This window comes from Podarcis bocagei (assembly GCF_964188305.1).
Source record: "Podarcis bocagei genome assembly, chromosome: 14".
NCBI classification, from domain to species: Eukaryota; Metazoa; Chordata; class Lepidosauria; order Squamata; family Lacertidae; genus Podarcis; species Podarcis bocagei.
The window spans coordinates 21,860,850-21,881,647 of NC_138139.1; the positions used below are offsets into that span (position 1 = coordinate 21,860,850).

The 20,798-nt window shown below is 44.6% G+C and overlaps 1 protein-coding gene across 6 annotated transcripts in view; it reads right to left on the reverse strand.

Annotated features, from left to right (window-relative positions):
- The window catches only part of AKAP13 (A-kinase anchoring protein 13), a 246,861-nt gene that overhangs the window by 157,438 nt on the left and 68,625 nt on the right, over nucleotides 1-20,798 (reverse strand). For all 6 annotated transcript variants that reach the window (XM_081170988.1, XM_081170990.1, XM_081170989.1 and 3 more), the window contains exon 3: nucleotides 9,966-10,009. In XM_081170988.1, coding sequence (XP_081027114.1) covers nucleotides 9,966-9,998 — 33 coding nt within the window. In that variant the 5' untranslated portion in view covers nucleotides 9,999-10,009. The remainder of the gene's footprint in view (nucleotides 1-9,965; nucleotides 10,010-20,798) is intronic.

Sequence of the window (20,798 nt, forward strand, 5' to 3'; positions counted from 1 at the left end):
TCTGTGGACCGGAAAGCTGCATGACCCGGAAAGCTCCCTCTACCTGAAAAGTGAGATAAGAACCACACCCGATAGTCGCCTTTGACTGAACTTAACCGTCCAGGTGTCCTTTGCCTTTAATCTTCACAGGGAGCTACGAATTGTAGCTTTGTGAGGTTTAACAAGGTTTGCTGATTTTATCTGTGTTTTATTCATAGAATCTTAATACTAGCAAACTCACATCAATCGCTCGGGAATTCTAAAAGATCACACACACACACACACACACACACACACAAAAATCAGTGCCATTTTGAAATCAGGGATTAACGTTTGTGCTGTTTTGAAAACCTCAGTTCGCCATCTTGATTCAAAATGGGATCCAATTGCATCCAAACAGACGAAAACTTGACCTTTCATCTCAGGAGCCATCATGCAAATGCATGGTGAACAAACAACATTCCAAAATATATAGTACATTATTTTATTATGTACACCACTTAAGAGAGATTTTTCTGATTAAGCAGACTATTCATTTTTCTAAACCAATGAAGTAAAATAAAGTAACTATAGACCAGTGGCATTGGCATGGGAAAATTACCACCCACCAACCCCTAGGCTCTTGCTTATTTATACAGGTTACAAAAATGGTATGAGCTTTAAAAAGAGGCAGCCTCCAATTGCAAACTTACAACCCAAAGGATATACTTCCCCCTGTCCTGCTCCACATGGAAAGATGCCAGGAAAAATGCGCAAATCATATGGGAAAAGGCAAAGAAAGGAGTCTTTAAAAATTTATCTTCTGGGTAGTGATGGATGAAATAAGACAGATCTGCAGGGTTGCAGGGTGGGGGGGGGGGAGAATAAGCTTGGCAGTCACGCCGGTGTAGTCACGTGAGCTAAGTCACTAAGACCCCTAGTCTTTATTCGCTGGACTTTAACTGGAGAGATCTGGGCCCAAACTCACACTCATGAACTTCGCTGGCTCACCTTTCCTCAGCCACTCTCTCTCATACGAATCTGCCTCTCAGGGTTGTTATGAGCATAAGAACATAGGAAGCTAGATGATACCATTAGCCCATTGGGACCAGTCTTGTATGCTCTGACTGGCAGCCGCTCTCCAGATGTTCAGACACATTCCCCGTATTGCCTGCTACCTGGGGATTGACCTTGAGAACTTCTATTTGCAAAGCAGATATTCTGTCGCTGTGGCGGAATGATCTCCACGTCATCCTCAGTTCCTTGCGACCAACTATGTAAACTAAGGAACCTGTGGCTCTCCAGATGTTAGGACTGCCCCCGGCCCAAATCAATATGGCCAATGATCAGGGATGATGGGAGCTGATTGTGCAGCAACACAAGTTGCCTGGCCCTGATGCAAACCCTTCCATCACCCAGCCCCAAATTTTTGTCTTTGCACAATTACCCAAAGAACAACACCTGGAAAACTGCCTAGGAATGCATGGGCTTTGCAGGGCTGCAGGTGATGGGTGTTCATAACGTAAGCCTGTCTCTGAAGCTCGAGAGATACCTGTTTGTGCAACAACAACAAAATAGCCCCCAGTAAAAACAGTGACCTGGGTCAAGAACGCAGAGAAAGAGACATATGTCATATGCCGGCTTCAGCAGATAAATGCCTCCAAGGGAAAAATTCCAGAAATAAATGGAATGGAAAATTGCCTGTTGGAGTTGAGGCATTTCAAGTTACTTGCCGAGTGTAAGAAGAGTATATATCTGCTGTAAGTATTTTCACAACATGCGGGGGAAACACTACATAAAGAAGACATGAAGATATTTTAATTTTACCAAGCTTTACAATTTCATATTGAAATTCCCAGCGTCATTTTTAAAAAATAAAATCCACATCGCTTACAAACTGATAATGGTTCCAGGGTTCCAAATATTAAGACCAGGGGCCATTTGAGCATACTAGTTTTAGGTGCCGTTCACATTAACAAACATATTTGAATATGATGAGTAAGCAGTAGCCAGGTAGAGAAAATGAAATTTTGCTTCACGCAATGTCTGTTTCGATGTGACGCTAAAGCACCAATTAGCAGGAATGGGCCATTTAGAAAGAATAGGGCCCCCTTTCCTGCTCTCCTGCCCCAATGCAGCCATGAGACAATGGGAAGCTTCTTTTCTGCTAACTACAGTCTCTTGTTTCATTTGGACAGAGAACTGTGTTTCGTATTACCTATGGTTTGTTATGGTCTTCCCCAACCTGGTGCCCTCCTGCTGTTTTAGACTACAGCTCCCATAATCTGTTAACAATGGCCATTCTGGCTATGGCTGATAGGAGTTGTAGTACAAAAACATTTGAACAACATTTGGGGGAAGCTGGTTTAGGGGAAACAAAGGAAGGATCATAAGCCATCATCAAAACTTGGTTTCTTGCCCTAAACCAGAGGTTTTCAACCTTTTAAAGTCCACGGCTCCCTTGACCAACCACATTCTTTCTGCGGCACCCTGTGGGGCTCAGGAGCCCATTTACATCACCCCTTGCCTGTAGAGCTCACCCTTTTTTGAACACCCTACCTTGTGGAGTACAGTGGTACCTCGGGTTAAGTACTTAATTCGTTCCGGAGGTCCGTTCTTAACCTGAAACTGTTCTTAACCTGAAGCACCACTTTAGCTAATGGGGCCTCCTGCTGCTGCCGCGCCGACGTAGCACAATTTCTGTTCTTATCCTGAAGCAAAGTTCTTAACCTGAAGCACTATTTCTGGGTTACCGGAGTCTGTAACCTGAAGCGTATGTAACCTGAGGTACCACTGTATTCCCTCAGCCTCCTCTCAAGAGTCCTCCGGGCATCCACTGCTGCCACCCCTGGTCTCTGAGCTGCACCCCCCTGCCCCAAAGAGGTGCCTCCTCACACTGCCACACGGGGCTCTGGGACTTGTCTGTCCATTCCCAACAGCAATGGCTGGACTGGCTGGCTGGGCTCCCTGGCCTGCTTGCTTGCTTACTGAGGCCACCTCAGCTCCTGGCAACCAGCACCCCCTGGCTAGCCCCAGAGGCACCATTCACCTGCTGAGCTTATAGCTGTGCAAGTCTTTGGGAGGCAGAGACACGAGAGGGCATCAGAGGAGGGAGGGCAGGAAAGAGGAACAGAGGCCACTGTTGCCCGCGGCACCCCTGACCATCATTCAAGGCACCCTAGGGTGCCACAGCACACTGGTTGAAAACCACTGCCCAAAACCATAAAGGTAAAGGGACCCCTGACCATTAGGTCCAGTCGTGGCTGACTCTGGGGTTGCGGCACTCATCTAGCTTTATTGGCCAAGGGAGCATGTGGCCAGCATGACTAAGCCGCTTCTGGTGAAACCAGAGCAGCACACGGAAACGCCGTTTACCTTCCCGCCAGAGTGGTACCTATTTATCTACTTGCACTTCGTGCTTTCGAACTGCTAGGTTGGCAGGAGCTGGGACCAAGCAACGGGAGCTCACCCCATCGCAAGGATTCGAACCGTCGACCTTCTGATCGGCAAGCCCTAGGCTCTGTGGTAAACCCACAGCGCCACCCGCGTCCCTGCCCAAAACCATAGTTAAGACTAACAATAGTATGTCCATATTTGCACATATTGTGTTAGTCAAAAACAGAGGCAAAACTATTTGATCACATAGCCATACCACGGCAGGGGGGAGGAACATGCAAGCCCCAAGGTTCATGCAACTCTTTGATTCTATGTAATGCTCAGCCATAGTTTAGGGCAGGGGTCTGCAAGCTTTAAGACAAAAAGAGCCACTTGGACCCGTTTCCGAAGAAAAAACAACCACTGGGAGCCGCAAAACCATTGTGACATTTAAAACAAATATATCTCCGGAGCAACAATCTGACAGCGGGCGGGAAGGTGACGTCGGGACGGTGCGTGACTAACGCACGCCCCGCCCCCATGCGATGTCACAGCCAGTACAGCGCCCGCCACAGTGAGGAGTGTCGGGGCGCACAATGCGGCTCCTCCCCTCGCTAGTCTCCGCGCCGGAGCCGCAGCAAAGATGTAAAAGAGCCACATGCGGCTCCGGAGCCGCAGGTTGCAGACCCCTGGTTTAGGGTTACATGTGAACCAGGTCAATATGTTAAAACAGCCTTAAGAGTCTTCTTACTGAATACCTACAGAGCAGTAGTTTCTGCCAACAAGGACATTGATCCACTAGAACGTTAAACCCAGAAATCCAGGTGAACCCTCAAGACCTAAAGAGCTGACAAATAGTACCACTGTTTAACCGCAGACCACAACTAGGGTAGAAATCTGAAGAGCCCTGGCTCCATCTCTCTGCAGGATAAAAGTGTTTCCATGAAAACTTCAGAACACGTCCCTTAACATTCTTGCTCCTTGAATTATTTTCCAGATCCAAAGTCCAAGCCCAAGACTGCAGAGCTAGTGCTAGCAGACTCTCCGCCTAATCCCCTTAAAGCCATTTGCCAAAAGACACAGCAGGGCCGGGTGGTGCGTTTCAGCTTTTTGAGCAGCTGCTGAAGTATCCCAATGGCAAATATTTCAGACCGAGTTCACGGGTCAGTGCAGATGTAACTCTTAACTCCTCAACAGATGAGGAGCAGCACCGTTCAAATGTAAGACTGGCTCTTCCGACTGGAACTGAGAGATTGGGAGCAGGAGGCAGGCCTGCATTCTTCGCATCCATGGACCTTCTTTAAATTAAGAGTTTGTAAGTAAATCATTGCCCCCTCTGATAGCAAACACAGAGTCTGTGTGCCAACAGGATTGGCACAAAAAGCTAAGCTACTAGAAGCTAGAAGGGACATTAGGTGAATCCTGAGGAATACAGAAGTATCAATACACACAGAGTGGACAACATCCCTCCCCCTACCAAAAAAAAAATCCCAGTGAGGACACTCTCCAGAAGCCATGGAACATTAAGTTATGATTAGAAAAGAAATATGAAAACTTGAGAAAGAATAAGATGCTTCCTTGACTGAGTCCCTAACACAAAGGTGGGGGAAACTTTGTCAGCCTGGGGGTCATCCCCCTTCATGAGCAGTCATCTGGGGGGGGGCTACACCAGTTGCACACAGGGGGTGCAGAGGTAAAAGGGGGGTGCAGCAACAGAGGTGGCGTTTACCTTTGTGCAGCAGGCTGCAAGTCAGCCATAACAAAGTCTGAAGATTCCTACATGCTATCCCTCCAGCCAGACACACAACAGACATTATCTCAGTTTAAGGACACATTTCTTCCGGGCCAAAGTACCCAAGGAGATCGCGGTGTGGCCTGCGGAGAAGTCCCAAATGGAGGCCGGGGGTGGGTGGAAGGAGGCTCATTCAGTCCCCAGGTCTGAGGGTCCTCACCCAAGGACTCTAAAGGATATGAAGAGGCTCCAAGACAGAAAACTAAATCTTAGTTTCCTATCGACCCTGTGTTGATGGTAAGAAACACCGGCAGATGTTCTTCAAATTCAAGACCCTCTGTAGTGTGTCATGTCAAAACCAAAATGCTGTTTGAAATGTACTACTTCTGTGTCTATTTATTTGGTTGCAAATGAGATTTGCATCATGCAGAGGGCCTCTGAAGAATCGCTGCCAGCAGGGATGACTAACTGGTAGCCTGCATATGTTGCTGGAATACAACTCCCATCATTCATGGCCACTGGCCATGCTGGTTAGGGCTGATGGGATCTGGAGTCCAACAGCAACTGGAGAGTCACAAGTTAGCCAATCCCATCTCAGAGTGACACCTGTAAAGAAGCACTCCTGTTGGAGACTAAGGATATACACAACATTATGTTGCAGGTCCCAGCAAACCATACTTTGCTCTAGGAAGCAGCAAAAGAGGGAGAGTGCTCATCCGAAGCTGGTTTAGGGTCACTTTAAAACATTGAGTAAGAGAGTCAGTGCCTTCTGTTTGCAGCAACCTTAGCTGGAGCAATGGCGATTATTTTGAAAGAGTCTTGATCGAAACAGAAACGCGGTTTACTAGTATTTCAATGTGAGGGCCACTTCTGCAAAAGCTGAGAGAAACCAGCTTCTTTTGTTTCTTCAAAGTCCCCATTAGCACTAACAAAGGAAAAGGAAACTTTGGGACAGAAACCAATATCTGAATTTGGTGTGTATGTTCTGCTGCGGGCGCCAGGTGGCGCTGCCCAGCCCTCAACCTAGGCTTGCATTTTACATGCCACACAGACTTAAGAACATGGAGGAGAAGGATGGAAGGGAACAACTAATTTCAGACAAAGCTTCTAAAACTCACTTACAGGCAGTAAACCCTTCAGACTGGCGGCAGTGGGGTTTTTTTGTTTTGTTTTTTTGCAAGTGTATTCTGGAAGGTGTCACTGATGCAACAATGGAGCATTAGGTGTGATTTACACTGAACCTTCGACACGTCATTCCACTTTACTAGTTGCTTCTGCTAGGCTCCACCAATGTTTCTGCATTATTGCCATCTGAGTAACACAGACTCTGGTTCAGGCAACAGCCAGAACTATTGGCTCTAAGCAATCAGCACCAAACCCACAAAAAACTGCAAGCACCCCCCCATACAGCCCCAGCATGCCACTTCCTCTGAAGCACCATGTTACCAGAGCCATGGCCAAGGGGCCATTTCAAGGAAGCTGGCCTTCCAAACGGGGCTCGCTTATTGATTTGCCACCACTGACGTCCACACTTATTCCAGGCAATTCCAGGTTTGAAAGCTGTTGCGCCGCGGGTGGGGGGCTTCCCACAGGCTTGTTTACTGAGCTTTCATCCCAATTTGCCGCACAAACCTTTCACGGATGTTAAGACTATATACCCAGCCTTCACTGAGAATACGTTCCAATTTTTTATGGAGCGGTTATATGACAATGAGCATTCCTCCTGAACTACTTTCTGCAGTGTTTGCACGTCTTCCTGTTAATTATTCATTCTTCCCAGTTTTCAGTGCATTTCCTGTTACTTTTCTAACCACAAAAAGTACCAGGGCAATAAGAGCATTTAGTTTCACTTTTATTACACAAAGCTATCAAGTTCTGGTAAGTTTTTCCATCCCTCCTGCAAAATACTGACAGTCTAGAGGCAACCTAAGAGCCACTTCCCTTCGTGTTTACCATAGGATGCTCTGATGATTACCCACCCTCCGTCCTCCTCCAAATGCCCTTCCCACAATCCATCATGGCTCCCCACCAACACAGAGAAACACTTCCATGCACCCCTTTAAATAATAATAATAATAATAATAATAATAATAATAATAATAATAATTTATTTATATCCTGCCCATCTGGCTGGGTTTCCCCAGTCACTCTGGGCAGCTCCCAACAGAATATTAAAAACACAATAAAAGTTTGAACATTAAAAACTTCCCTAAACAGGGCTGCCTTCAGATGTTTTCTAAAACATCTGATGGGAGGGTGCCACTACCGAGAAGGCCCTCTGCCTGGTTCCCTTTGGCTTCACTTCTTGCAGTGGGGGAACCGCCAGAAGGCCCTCAAAGCTGGACCTCAGTGTCTGGGCTGAACCAAAGAGGTGGAGACTCATTCAAGTATACTGGGTTGAGGCCGTTTGGGGCTTTAAAGGTCAGCACCAACACTTTGAATTGTGCTTGGAAACGTACTGGGAGCCAATGTAGGTCTCTTATAGTGTATAGCAGGTCTTTTCCAAATGTTTCGCAGGAAAAAGGTATTGCAAAGCAATGTTCACTTGTTCAAATTATGTCATCCTGTTTTCTCAGTCACACATACTCAGTACTGCACCATTCTCTCAGTTGATGTCTTTTTTTTGAAAGGAAAATGAGTAAGCATGAACACCTGAATGGAAGTACCAAGTATGATCCCCAGGACTGCTTGGTGGATTCTGGGATATTGTCCAGAAGCTCAAGTGTAAACAAAAATGTGCTCAGTGACCACATTTTAATATAAGGGACCACATGAAAAGGATGTCTGAGCAGCTTACACAGAGCTGGAAAACCGCAGGCTGCATCCTTGCCACAAGGTAATTTGTGTATTATTATTTTTATTAAAAAACCTAGCGTGCAAAGAATTCTTTTTATTAAGCACTATAAAGCAAGGTGGCATTCTACCAACAAATGCAGGTCCCTGACTACTGGCCATCTTCCTTCCTTCACTATGTTAGCAAAGTCACTTAAATAATGCAGATACAGAGTCCAGAGAGAAAAGAAATCCTGGCAACACTTTACTGAAAAAATTGAACGAAAACACTGAGGAGAAATAAACAGAGAGGTGACATTCAACCAAACATAGAGAGGAAAAACTCCCTCAAAACTACATAGCCAATCAGGGCACATGCTACCTCAACAAGCATCATGCCACTCTTCCTAGTTGTTAAGCAACACCTTCGCTCCCCCCCCCCTTGGTTAACTGATAACAGAACTAACTGTTAAGCTCCAAAATGCATGTGCTGTTGCACTTCCAACATACCCTACAGCCAATTCCAAGCGGGTGGAAGGGATAATGCAAATCTCACAGCACAACACTTCACACCACACTTTTGGCTTGCTTGGTGACTGGAGTTGTGATCTCTACAGGTGTACAAGCATCACATGGTTCATCCCCCCCAAAAGGAGGCTAAGGTTTTGCAAGTGCTCAATTAGACTAGCTAAAGGTTCAAGGTCACTCACAGGAATACCAAACTTGCTCACCTAAGCACAGACAAGTGACCCTTCTGGTCCAATATCCTGTTCTCACAGTGGCCAAACAGATTCCTCTTTCCCTAAAGCCCCCAAATTTACCTTTGAGGAAGAAAGCAGCAGCAGCTGCTCCCAGGAGCCCAGCAGAACATCCTTCCCCACTAGGAACAGGACACTAATTAGGGTTGCCATATTTAAAACAGTTAAAATCCAGACAGAGAATTTTTATTTTTTGCCAAAGTTGTTGAGCTTCTTTGTCAAAATAGCAAAGAAAGACATTTCTGGGCCCTTTTAAGGAAAATTGGCAAAAACGACACTGCCATACATTGCCAAAAGTCCAGATTTTCACTGACATTTTCCCGATTTCCACCCAGACGCTGCTTATGACTGTGGTATTCCGGATATATCCAGGAAATTCCAGACTTTGGCAACCCTACACTAATCCTGGTATGGTGCAGGGGTTAGGCCTGAGTAACCAAAGTTCAAATCCCCACTCAGCCACGAAGGAGGAACAGAGCGCAGTGGTAGTACATCTCCTTTACATGCAGAAGGTGTCAAGGTTCAATCCTTCCAAAACATTCAGAAACCAAGCCGCGGCTTCCAATTGGATGCAGGAAGCTTCTGCAGCCAATCAGAAGCCGTGTCAGACTTTTCAGGTTCCAAAGAACGTTCGCACACTGGAACACTCATGTCAGGGAACTGACATCAGAGCGAGAGGCGAAGGGGAGGCTCTCAGATTCTGCTGGCGAAGGACCCAGCAGCAGGGGGAGAAACAACTCAGTAGAGGGGAAAGCTAATCAGCGCAAGACCAGGGAGAAAGGGGGGCAGATGGGGGAATCGGAGGGAGGGCTCCAGGACTCTTCACTGGACATCAGTGAGGAGAGCCCAGGTCCTCCGCTGCCCACGCCCTCCCTGCGCAGAAGACTCCCGCGCAGTGAGAGGAGGAGGAGACTGGGTGTCAAACAACTTTTATGCTGGAAGAGGTTCAAGAAACGCCCACTGACGGATTCTGCAGCGACTGAGGCAGCCGCGATGAGCAAGGGCTGTGCAGTCAGAAAGGTTTAACAAGGCAAATTAGCCTAGAGAGGCACCAGTTTACGCACAAGTAACTCATAGCCATTACAACTCACTTCCAGGTTTGTGGCATTCAGGAGCCAAAACGTTCAACTCGCAAGGCATTCGGGATCCAAGGTATGACCAATCTCTAAACTATATGCTGCTTTCAGTAAATCTTGGAATCGAGTCCAGTTTAACTACTCATCAACAATACTATAATTTCAAACAAATGCAATTGTTTCTCAGTAGCATGGATTTTCAAAGGACATTTGGTTATTAGGTAAAAAGAGTATCGAAGTTTAGTTTCAATAACCCACATGGATGGAAAAAGTAGGTAAAAAAGTTTTACTCACATACAACGGAGCTTGCTGTGGATTAAGTTTCATGACCCAGAACGCTGAAAAAGAAAGGAAAGGAAAAAGAAAAAATGATTACCAGAATAATTTTCCAACATCCAGATCACAAAAATAACATCCACTTGATGAAGTGAAATCTAGTACATAAAAGCTTGTGCTTATGTGTTAAGGTTTCACAAGATTCGGTCCAATATTTTCAAAAAAGAACAAACCCTAAAAATTCATACATTATTTCCAAGATCATTCATGGTCATGCTTAAAAATACTTTGAAGGTGTTATTTTACTCAGTTTCTCAATGGCAAATGTTTCTGTTGGGGGTTTTTTTAGTCAAACACAGTGGAACAAATTAAAGAAACATCATCTGAAGGTTTTCAAGAAACGAAATGCTGAAATAGATTTATACCCTTAAGTGTGGTGTAGTGGTTAAGAGCACTGGACTCGTAATCTGGTGAACCGGGTTCGCTTCCCCGCTCCTCCACATGCAGCTGCTGGGTGACCTTGGGCTAGCCACACTTCTCTGAAGTCTCTCAGCCCCACTCACCTCACAGTTTGTTGTGGGGGAGGAAGGGAAAGGAGAATGTTAGCCGCTTTGAGACTCCTTTGGGTAGTGATAAAGCGGGATATCAAATCCAAACTCCTCCTCTTCTTCTTCTTAAGAGAACAATCCTAAAGTCATTATTGAAAATCACAGTTGACACAGATGCATACCTAAGTCACAGTACTCAACTAGCTGCCTTTGAATGTGACAGCTACACCTGTCAATGCAAATGTACCTCTCCTTCCAGGGTTGCTAGATGCAAAAAAAAAACAGCAGAGACAAAACCAGTGGTCTTGAAATATGCAAACACCTTTTATGTGGCCGAGGTCTGGAGCATGCCAATAGCTGCCATTAGGAACTTCACTTTCAACTTTCCCCACACACCATCTGCTTAACTTATCAGAAAACTGACCTATCACTGGTTAACAAGAAACATTTTAAGTATGTCCCTAGTATCCCAACTAAAAGAATGTCCACATTGCCTGGGAGAATATGCAAAGCAAAACTTTAGGCACACCAGACAACATAGTTGTGTGTTTATTTGCTGACCTCAACTGATACTGAATCAATGCGAGAGAGAAACTCATCAGGATCTCCAGAACATGCAGCTGCCTCTTTCTGCCTGACCTCTAACCTAATCAAATCAGGATCTCTGAAATGATTTAATCTACTTAAAGCCCTAAAGGAAGGTGTCAAATGCCCAAGGCACTGCCACCTCCACCCATTATCCCTTGTTAGAAGGACTCAAGGTTAGAATCCTCCAGCAGATATCTGCACATTATTTGATACTTCCAGAGTCACACAATAAAGTCATGGTCCGTAAGAAATATTCTCAAATCCATTATAAAGGCAATACTTTTATTAGGCCAACAAAAAACACACGCACAAAACAGTGTGCAACCTCTTGTATTCTCCAGAGTTCTTCACTGCCCATCAAAGAACTTGTGTCTAAGGATCTTAGACACTACTGGGTAATAAGTTTTTGTGTTCCCAGGTATGGGGAAACAACCACTGTTGTATTTCTTGTTCTCAGCAAGATGCAAAATTAACGGCTTCAAGTACACCCATCCCCACTTACCACCACCCTGGTCTGTTTACCACCCTAACAATATAAAAAAAGTTATGCACAACATGGAAACTTGGTCTAATAAAGTCCCCCCCAACTTGTTTCATCCTCTTTCCCCGCCCCCCAGCTGATTTGTAGTGACCAGCCTATGAAATCCAATTTCCATCTGTTTTGCAATCTGTCACAAATTTGATTATTAGTTTTCTTTGTTGCCCAACAACCAATTTCCCCAGGTATAAACATGTGATGCATATAATTTGCCCCATGGAACACTGCAACTCTAAGCTCAAGACCCCAAAATTAAAAACTGTGCCTTTCCATTGGATTGCATCAACAGGGGAGATGGGAAACAGACCTTACTTACTCCATAAGTTATGATATGGCAGACCAGCTCCTACCCCTGAATAGTGCAAGCTGGTCCTTGTAAGAACAACTGTTCAGGAATTGGCAACTGAGCTTGATTTTTCCTCTTCCTTCCCTATTCCATTTCCCTTGTGTGTTGTGTTTTTAAGATTGTAAACTTGTGGGCAGCGACTGTTTCATTTTAACTGATTGTATGCAGTGGCGTAGCGTGGGGGGTGCAGGGGGGGCCAGCCGCACTGGGCGCAACATCTGGGGGTTAGGGTTAGGGGGCACAAATCCACAGGTTAGGGGGCGCAAATCCACGGGTTAGGGGGCGCAAATTACTTGCCTTGCCCCGGGTGCTGACAACCCACGCTACGCCACTGATTGTATGTAAGCTACTATGGAGCCTTTTTTACTTGTCCGCAGAGCGGAACGAAAGGAGGAGCTTTTTCTGCCTCCCCTCTTCCAGCCACTCTCTGAAGACTGCAGAAGGGACCCTCAATAGGAATATTAGGGGGGCATGCAGGGAAAGCATGACTTTGTTTTTTGAAGTCTTCAGATGAGGCCTAGACCATGTGAAAAATGAACAAAACATTTTAGCTGCGGGTCATTCATTTTCAGCTTTGTATCCTTGTTATAAAAAAAGCACGCCTAGACATTCCATTGTTGAACCCATAACCTAGGTTTAAGGTGCCGTTCAGCTCCTAGCTTTCGTATCTCAGTTTCTAACACTGCCTGGCGGGTAGACAGGACCTGTTGTTGGAACAGCCATGCAGCCTCACACAGCAGATCCTGGAATCCTGATCCCTGGGCCTTGTCCCCGAACTGTGATTGGGGAACCTTGAAGCACTTCTCCTAAGTTGTTTTGATCCTTGCCTCATCGCTGGAGCCTTAGGGCATCTGGACTGATTCCTGCTCTCCTACTTTTGCTGCGTTTGCACGGTCAAATTGCTAGAATAAAGCTTGGCTTCTTTACTTACAAGAAAGTGCACCTGCTGTTATTCTTGGGCAGGAGCCAGGACTCTACAGTTTTCCCCTGTGTGAATATAGGGTTAAGTACACACACACACATTGCTCTGATCACATTCAGTCTCCCTACTATCCACGGCTACTTCATTAGACTAAGTAAAACTTGCCAGCAGGCTCTCCATCAGTGAAGGCTAATACATATGGGTAAGTGAGCCACAGCCCCACCAACCTCAGTTTGTCACCAACCCATCCTCACCTGGCTACAATCAGCCCAGGAGATGGTCCTGACTATCAGCCAGGTCTCCACGTTGCCCTTGCAGAATGCAGGGAGGAAGATTGAGAATAAACTAGAATCATTAGGCTCTACCAACCATAGGCTCTTGCTCCACTAGCCATTTACTCTGGCGCCCCCTACTGCTGGCCTCCCTGCCTTCCGCTCTACTATTCCCCTACTAGCATCCATTGCACTCCATGCATCTCCTGTGTCACACTAAGTTTAGCCCAAAGAACAACTAAGAATATAATTTTTTGGTTGGTTCCAATAAATGGGAAACCTTCGGCCCTCCAGATGTAATTGAACCTTATCTCCCATCAGCCCTAGCAAGAATGGCCAATGATCAGGGGTTATTACCCGATTGTGGAGTTTGATAATCGACTGATAATACTTCCTCTGCTTTTTCTATAGCTTAACTTACTTGCTTTTTCCTCTACCCCACTTCCTTGTTTAAACCATCTAATTTTATTTTTCATTCAAAGTTATTAATGCTTCAATACCGGAAATGAAAAAGCAATTTTAAAAAACAGCATCACTTTAAACTCGTTTATTTAAAAAGCACTCTAGTATCCTTTGGGCATCTGCATGGGTTTCTTAAGAAACACTAAGTTGAACAAGCCTCTTAAAGATTTGTCAAACGCATGGATGCCTTAGAGTTTCAAAAGCATAACCATACTTGGTTGCCTCTTACCTTGATAGCTCGTAGCTCATGCAAACCTCAGTTATTAACTGTTCCTTAAACGTTTTCAGAATCTGATAAAACTTCTCCATGTATGGCATTAGTATTGCTGTGTTATACAATTGTTATACGATTCTCCCATTTCACTCTCTGCCAGACGTACTACGCAAACAATTTGCTCCTGGTACATTTAACAAGACAGATTCTTTGCTCTGGTAACATCATCTTTTTCTTTTCTTGCAGAAACAGGATGCAGAGATTTATGGGAAGGAATAGAGCACTGTGAATAAGAAAGCATTCCATCCAAAATATTAAGGCTATTTTTAGGAAGGGTTGCATGACAATGCCCAAAAATGTTTCCTTTTCAAATTTTGGAAGAAGGCACAACACAACAGGACCTTGTCCTCTTTTTAGCAGGCATCTGTATTACTGATTTAAACAAGATTTAATAACCATTCACACGCCCCAAGCATGGTGGATGGAAGCCATAGGAATTCTTAGCACCCCTGCCAAACTACATTTCCCATAATTCTCTAGTGGAATCCATGACAGCTAAACTAGTATAAAACGGTACACATCTTCGGTATACAGTGGTACTTCTAGATGCGAACGTGATCCATTCCGGAGCCCCGTTCGCATCGAGAAGCAAACGTAACCAGCGACAGCACTTCTGCGCATGCGCGTGACATCATTTTGAGCATCTGCGCATGCGCAAGCGGCGAAACCCGGAAGTTAAGACGCTCTGTTACTTCCAGGGTGCCATGGAGTGCAACTCGAACATTCAACCTGAGGTATGACTGTAAATACACCCAGAGCTGTGTATCCTGTTTATTTTCCAAGCTAAAAATATTCAAGTTTTGGAATGGGCAAAACCTACAAATTGAGTCAGTTTCCTGCAAATTAGCACAACTTGCCTATTTGGGTTTTGCTAATCAGCGGGAGGTAAGGAGCAGCTATGCAGGGCAGCAAGTGACAAACCTCTTGAGGCCTCATTTCAAATCACATTTCTATTACCTCTGGTTTTAATAAGCATTGCTCATGCTGAATTTTATCACAATGCAGGGGTACTAAAAACTTTGCTCTTTTTTCCCCCTTTGAGATGAAACCCAAGAAAACTGAAGCCTTGGCAGAAACACCACATTCTACATTATTCAGTGCTCCTGCAGAATCACTACAAACTCTCAGCCCCGACTGAGTACATGCTACCCATTGAAGTGTACCAACATCACAGAAGAGGGAGCCTATTGTGTCTGATTGTGTATGTTCATGGTCAATGTGAATTAAGCCATTCTCATGCATTATTACAGCTCTGTCCAAGAGGAGTCTGACCCATTCATCCCTGATTCTTTGTGGCACAGGGAAAACCTGCAGCTTAGTGCAGAGAATCTGCAGAAAGTCTCAGATTCAATCCCCAACATCTCCCAGGGAGGGCGCCGAGAGAACCCTACCTGAAACCGTGAAGATCTGCTCCCAAGTCATTCCCAACCTGGTGCCCTCCAGATCTTACGTTTCGGTGTTCCACATGAAGCTCAAATCCAAATATACAGCAAAGAGCCTGGTGCCTAGATCCAGCTTCAGAGCTACTCAACTAATCTCAGCAAGAAACAAACTTTCCCACTGAGGCATTAAAACCCATGTGTTGCAAAATAAATAAATAACCTGTTTCTTTAAATTAAAAAAACAACAACACACAACGTAAGTCAAGAGTTTTGTTTAAACTCGTTTAATGGACAAAATCTCCAGTGAAGAGAAACAGGACACATTTCTGATCTCCGTGTTTTAGCAGACATGCCAAGTGGCCGATACCAAAATAATTACATTGAGTACTGTATGGAGATACACTAGGCTTTTACCCAATTAGCATGTAACAGGTCATCTAGGGGTGCTGAGGTCAAATAAGAAGGAGCAAACAACACCAAACCAGTGGCAAGGTTGGACAAGTTTTAAGAACCAGTCTGCATATGAAGAGAACTGGGATGGGTGGCAGAACATCATACACAGGGGCTGTGGTTTGCACATGGTAAAACACAGCTGTGCCCAGGGCTGGATATTTGCTGGAATTCCATAAGAGAAAAGAATATGAAACTGTATTCAGAATTCAGCTTCGGAACATCACCTATCATTTTATGTGAAATCAAGAATCTAGACCTTGTGGCTGCAAATATTTACTTGAAAGTTTCTGAGCGACACTTACCAGATTCTAAGAAACCAAGCAGCCAAGTAAGATTTCCACTAGGTGAAATCTTGGGGCGGGGATTCAGTGCTCTGAATAGTTTCTTGCCTTTCCCCAGTAACAGAAAACCCAGATTTTCTGGGTGCAAAAACTGAAGAAAAGCAAAAAAACATTTTTTTAAATGCTCAATTTCCCTAAATTTATAGTGGATAGCAAGATCTGTCAGTTTTTGTTCTCTCGGTTACTCACTTTTTCCAATCTTAAATTTAGTTCTCCAAATTTCTGCAAGAAGTTGTGGTTTATAAAATCCTCATGAAAACTTACCAGTGCTTTAGTGCAAATTTCTCATCATTTTTCTATGCAGTTCTGACTAATGTACGTATTTCTGCAAGCAATTTTTCTTTAGACAGTGAGTTGTTGTATCTTATTTTCATTAATATATTCATCTGTAGGTATACTTTTACCTAATATATGTGTTTTTGTAAACAATGGTTGGTTGGAGAACTGTGAAATTCAAACAAGCACAATTTCGAAGGATGACTGTGTTTTGGTTCTCATATTGCTTCAAAAAGTGCGGATTTGACAGATTCATCTTTAGAGGCGAACTGAATCAAATTTATCCCCCATCCCCACAGAGCACAGAACTTAGCTTTTCTTTGTGCAAAATCTGGATTTCCTGGGTACAGAATTCATTATGTAATCACACGTAGAACTTTCTTAAAACCAGGGCTATTGGCTACAAATGACTTGGCCACATGACAAGGGATGACAACATGATGTCTAGGAGAAAGGACTACGTTTGGAGTAGTCCAAAGGAAGTTATGCAAGGGAAGCTCACTGGGGCAAAACAGTTACAGAGACAAAAGTGGAACTTGCTTATAAGTGAGCTATTCAAAGCAGCAAGGAAAAAAAATTGAAAGGAAGGGGGGAAGTAGAGGAAGAGACCACAGATGGGTGGTGGGAGAAAAGAGGTGAGAGATGCAAGCTTAAAGTCTAAACAAAGGAACAATTGTGTTGCATCCTTGACGTTTAACAAGGATGTTTACAGAGCCTCAAGGGAAGATGATCACTGTCAGTGGCTGCTCAGAGCATGAAAGGGTTTGGCTTTTTTTGGTTCTCCTGCTCAGGAGGAGTTTTGGGGTGGGAGGAGGCGGTTGTGGGGAGTTGATTTCCCTACAACAGTGTCTTTCAAGCTCTCCTGCTAGGCTCACAAAAGAATAATCAGTAAGGGCAGACAAATAGCATGGCTGATATTACACTGCTGGGGAGTGTCGGGCACATCCCAGGGCATGCCCTAAGATCAACAAAGAGCAATGCTGAGGTCCAGCTCGCTTGGCTGTCGCCCTGCACATCACAGAGACATGTCCAACTATCAGGGTCAGTCCTACCATTAGGCAGAGGGAGACGGCAGATGCTGGGGAAAGGGCAAAGGAACAGAGGTGATGTGCTCGGGACAAAGTCGTGTGAACCACATAGCCGACCCTGCACCCTCTAAGTCATGGGTGGGGAACCTCCAGATGTTGCTGAGCTTCATCTCCCATCGGCCCCAGCCAGTGCAGCCAATAGCAAAGCCTGATGGGAGTTGTAGTCCAACATCATCTGGAAGGCCTCCCTGCTTTACAGAACAGTTTCAAGGGAGCAACACACCCCATTAGGAAAACTTCTGCTGATTGCTACACTTTGGATGATTTCTATCAGGCAACTATTATTATTATTTCATTAATTGTTATTGATTAAAAACGGGCAACTTTATACTACCGGATCAAGCTAATAGTTCAGCTGAGTTGTTTAAAGGGTTGTATAACAATGCTGGAGAAGCAGGATTGCACTTGCACAATAGGACTTCCAATTTCTACTCCTCACCCCATGTCTTGTCATCAGCATTGAGACGGGGAAGACCTGCTCCCTGCCTTGCAGGTCTTTTTCCATCTGGCCTGAGAGGGGAGGGCCTGACTGAAGCTAGTTACAAAAGCTGAGACTGCTGAACATACTTTGGGGTTGGAGTGCTATTTAGGGGTTTCTGTTGGCGCAGGGAGTGTTGTTGCTGTTGCTGGTTTTGATATTATTTTTGTATCTTTATTTTATACCTTTTTATGATTTAATAATAAAAATAAAATACAACAAGAACACCGTTTGTAACCCGGCCATCTGACCGGGTTACCCCAGTCACTATGGGCAGCCTTCAGCATATATAAAAACATAGTAGAAATTGTTTTATTTGGTTGTGTCTTTTTGGATGTTTTACTGCTTATTACTGCTTTTGTTATGTTTGTAATTGTGTTGTTTTTTTCAGCTTGTAAGCCACCTTGAGCATGGTTTTAACTATGGAAAGGTGGCATATGAATAACATCATGCATGTATGTATGTATGTATGTATGTATGTATGTATGTATGCCACCCCTACCCCCAAATCTGCTCCAGAGGGTCCCCCACCTGGAGAGGAAAGGAAAGGAAGGGGAAGTTTTGATGTGCACAAAAAGGTGTGTTGTGCCAGTGGAGCTGCAGTGTTGGATAATACTGAATGCTGTTGTTGTTTTGAAGAGATCAGCCTCTAGTAACTTCCACTGGCTCGTTGGGCACCCTTCACAGAAAAGTGCGATACTTTCAAAATCCCTGGGAACAGATCATGCTGAAGATAAGACATTGGAGAAGAATGCTGCTGCTGCTGCTGATTTATTTAATTTATATACTGCCCTATATCAGGAAGTCTCAGAAGCAGTTCACATAAAAAGGTCACAGTATATAAAATTAAAATAAAAGCAATAACTCAATAATGCCCCCCTGCAAAAAGAGCCACATTTTAAAAGGGTATGGGATATTGATCAGGTAAACCAAAGGCCTGGTTAAAAAGGAATGTTTTTGACTGGCGACTAAAGGGTTATAATGAAGGTGCCAGGCGAACATCCCTGGGGAGAGCATTCCACAGACGGGGAGCCACTGCAGAGAAGGCCTGTTCTCGTGCTGCCACCCTCCAGACCTCTCGATTAAGGAGCTCAAGCTCAGACCTGCTGGTGGAAGACTCAGCGAGTCATCAGGGTACAAGACACCCAAAACAGGCCAACGTCATTAGCAAAATACAGACATGAAGGAAAATAAATAAGGCTGCTTTTTAAAGCAGACAATGTTTTTACAAAAAGGCTGCACTAAAGTTAAAAGCAAGGCACGCCTGTGCCTTCTTTAGAACTGTTTCAAGAGGAGCTCCACAAACTGATCTCTTCCGTGTTTAAATTGCAACCTGAGTTTCTGGCTTCCTGATGAGAGCCGTCAACTCTTAAGATGTGTTCCGTGCAACACTCACAGAGCACCAGGGTATGTTCCCCAGCAGTATCCTGTCTCCCGCAAAGGGAATTGCACTACACCACCCAGAATGTAGCCAGGCTACAACAGGAGCTGGTCTGGGCTGAAACTGGATTATACAGTACTTAGAAAAGACAAGTGAAGAAGAAGAAGAAGAAGAAGAAGAAGAAGAAGAAGAAGAAGAAGAAGAAGAAGAGTAGTAGTAGTTTGGATTTGATATCCCGCTTTATCACTACCTGAAGGAGTCTCAAAACGGCTAACATTCTCCTTTCCCTTCCTCCCCCACAACAAACACTCTGTGAGGTGAGTGGGGCTGAGAGACTTCAGAGAAGTGTGACTGGCCCAAGGTCACCCAGCAGCTGCATGTGGTGGAGCGGGGAATCGAACCCTGTTCACCAGATTACGAGTCCACTGCTCTTAACCACTACACCACACTGGATTCCCCAGCACTCTAGCCTACCTCTCTTCTCAGTGATGCTCAGCACATCTTAGTGAGCACACATAACTGTGCATGCACAAGCCCTCTCCTGCAATTCCTTAGCTCCATTTCACCCAACAGTGACACTTCATGCACCCATACAGCATCGCTGCTATGATTTCGCAACCCTATTCATCTCCTCTGTGCAAGGTACCAAATAGGGCTGCAACAATCGGGTTGACTAATTAAAATCAGGAAGGTGGCTTTAAAAATGACTTGCATCAAACAAATCTTAACATTAAAAAACACATAGGTAGAATGTGCACTTTTACAAAAGGTAACCCCCTTTCACGGACAGGCAGGGCAGAATGCCTCTTCTAAGATGGCAGTGGCAGTAACATAGCTAAAAACAGAAGTATTTTTCCTTACGCAAATTGCTTTTTATGCATATGCAACTATAGGCATATTTAATTTATATTTAAAACCAACTCAGTTAAGCTTACTAAGATGTTCTTAATAGGGCCAACCGCCTCAGTTTCATCATCAACTTCCCAAGAAGCTCGCTTTCACAGCTTAAATGTCCATCCTCTTCAACCTGCCATTAGATACTTCTTAGGAACATGTGAATATAGGAAACTGCTTTATACTGCATGATACCATTTGTCCACTCAAGTAATTAATAGCCACAGTGACTGGTTGCTGCCTCATCACAACTAACAGGAACAGCACCTCCAGAATTGCAAGACTGGTACAGAAGCAGATAGGAATTCCTAAGCAAATCAGTTTTAAAAACAACAACAACTGGAGGGTGGGGTGAGAGAACGAGAACTTTAAAGAGAAGAGCTATAGCTCAGAGGGTAGAGGATTCACTTTGCATTCAGAAGGTCCCTGGCATCTCCCAATCCTGGAGATCTGCTGCCAACTGCTGTGAACCTACTGAGCAAGATGGACCAATGGTCAGTACAAAGGCAGCTTCCCCTGCGCCTAAAAATAATCTTTCTGCAAATAGCTCAAAGTGGTTCCAGGAAGAAATGTTGCAAAGTTTTCAACACGCCTCACTCAAAATTCCT